Source organism: Dioscorea cayenensis, chromosome 14 (genome assembly GCF_009730915.1).
Source record: "Dioscorea cayenensis subsp. rotundata cultivar TDr96_F1 chromosome 14, TDr96_F1_v2_PseudoChromosome.rev07_lg8_w22 25.fasta, whole genome shotgun sequence".
In the NCBI taxonomy this organism is placed as follows: Eukaryota; Viridiplantae; Streptophyta; class Magnoliopsida; order Dioscoreales; family Dioscoreaceae; genus Dioscorea; species Dioscorea cayenensis.
Window position 1 is genome coordinate 3,275,689 of NC_052484.1, and position 2,297 is coordinate 3,277,985.

Sequence of the window (2,297 nt, forward strand, 5' to 3'; positions counted from 1 at the left end):
GAGTATAAAAATATCTCTATTTAAACATAGTTTTTATTAGCCATTGTCGAGCTCAATCGAGCGAACTTGAGTAGCTTGATTTATGTATCGAGTCGAGTTCAAGTTACAAAAACAAAACTCGACCGAGTTCGAGCCAAGTCTTGAACAGCGAGTTTTCAACCGAGTTCAAGCTCGAGTAGTTTGTTGCTCAGTTTAAACTTGATTAATTACAGCACTAGTGCCAATAGATTAATAGGTTGTTAATATATATTCTCTCTAGTCTTTTTTTTATTGATCCAATTTTGAGGTTTTTTTTATTATCATTTTACTTTATTCACTAAAAAAATTTATGAAATATGAAATATTATTTTTTTAAATTTATCTCTTATATTTAATATATTTTTATAATTTCAAATAAATTATATTTAATCTTAAAAAATTAAAATAATTTTTATAAATTTTAAATTACTAACTAATTTTAACCGGTTAAAATACACAAGTAAAAAAACCAGAGTCATATTTATTAATTCAATTTTAAATTTTATTAATATAAATAACTATTATCACAAAATTAAAAAATAAAAAATTAATAATTGAACCACAAGCACCCAAAAAAAAAAACCCCAACCCTTTCCTAATTTATAAACTTAACAAATAAATAAATAATAATTCATAAATCATTTTTTTTTAAAAACCCCCCCAAAACCACCTCCCTTCTCCCTCCTGTCTGAACTATGGCGGCTAAACAAATCCCCAAAATAAATAAATAAATAAACCAAACCAAACCAAAACAAAACAAAATAATAATAATAATAATAAATAAATAAATAAATAAATAAATAAATAATAAATAAAAAATAATACCTCTGGAGTCTGGACCCCACTCTCCTACACTGACCCCGTTGTCCATGGACCCCACCTTCCCATGTGCTCTTCTCTCTGTCTCCCCCTTCTCAATCATTACTCTCTCTTCATCTCTCTCTCTCTCTCTCTCTCTCTCTCATCCTGCTCCCATGTCCTCCTCCGACCCTCCTCCGCCTCCTCGCCAGCTACCGGCGCCGGCCAAGAAAGCCCCATCCAAGGACCGCCACAGCAAGGTCGACGGCCGAGGCCGCCGCATCCGCATGCCCATCATCTGCGCCGCCCGCGTCTTCCAACTCACCCGTGAACTCGGCCACAAATCCGACGGCCAAACCATCGAATGGCTCCTACGCCAAGCCGAACCTTCCATCATAGCCGCCACCGGCTCCGGCACCACTCCTGCTTCCTTCTCCTCCTCTTCCCCTTCACTCCGCGCCTCCTCCACCATCACCTCCTCTCCCGCCGCCCCTTTCATCCTCGGCAAGCGTCTCCGCTCTGACGACGAAGACAAGGACGACGCCGTCGCTCAAGCCGGCATGAGCGCTTTCTGGGCTGTTCCCACCCGCCCGGACTTCGGCCAGATGTGGGGCTTCGCCGCCGCCGCCGCTGCCGGCGCTGAGATCGTCGTCCCTCCTCGCTTCCCTTCTGGACCAGTCGGTGAAGCTTCCGCCGCCAGGGTCGGTAACTACCTTCCTATGGCTCAAGGTCATTTGAATCTATTAGCCTCTTTATCCGCCGCCGCGCCACCTCCGGCCGCCACTGCCGCCACCGGCCGTCGAGAAGACGAACCACGCTGATCTTTTTTCCAAAGTTAGGGTTTTGTGATCTTGGTTTCCGGAAAAAAAAAAAAGAAGGATCAAAGCTTTGGATTTTGATTGATTGATTGATTGATGCCCATGTTGGTCGGTTGGTTCCTCTTCAGATCAAAAATCCCTCTCATTTGCATCAATGAATCCCTATGAACACTCCAGTTAGGGTTTCATGGGGGAGTTAAAAGGAAACAATACTATCTATACTGGAGTGTGCAGAGTTCCCAAATGATTTCCAACTGTAAGTCTACTTACTTACTGCTTTCTGAACTTCATCTTCATCTCTTGTGTATTCTAGTCATTGTTCTGGCATTGTTTGCTATTGTTGTTCACTGTTTGGAATAATTTGTATGCTATGTTTATCATCTTGCATTTGTATAAGTTTGAAATAAGTGTTGTTGTTTCTACTTTTTCCTGAGGTTGTTGTATTTGTATATACTAGAAACTTTTTCTGATAATTCTCCTCTCATTTATTCTTAACAGTTTATCTGTTTATTGTGGAGTTTATTTGTGTTTTGTAATTATTTTGTTTGGATTCATGCATTAAATCTATAATCAACTTTGGCTTCTTATCATTGTTAGGAATTTATCAGTTTATTCTAAAGTTGAGTTGTAGAATTTTTGTTATGTTTTGTACTACTTGTTGTT

The 2,297-nt window shown here is 39.5% G+C and overlaps 1 protein-coding gene across 1 annotated transcript; it reads left to right on the forward strand.

Moving 5' to 3' along the window:
• Nucleotides 1-933: 933 nt before the first annotated feature.
• Nucleotides 934-1,770, forward strand: LOC120275273 (transcription factor TCP7-like). Its single transcript, XM_039281805.1, has one exon. The coding sequence runs from the start codon at nt 993-995 to the stop codon at nt 1,635-1,637; it is 645 nt and encodes a 214-aa protein (XP_039137739.1). The 5' UTR covers nt 934-992; the 3' UTR covers nt 1,638-1,770.
• The last annotated feature ends 527 nt before the right edge of the window (nt 1,771-2,297 follow it).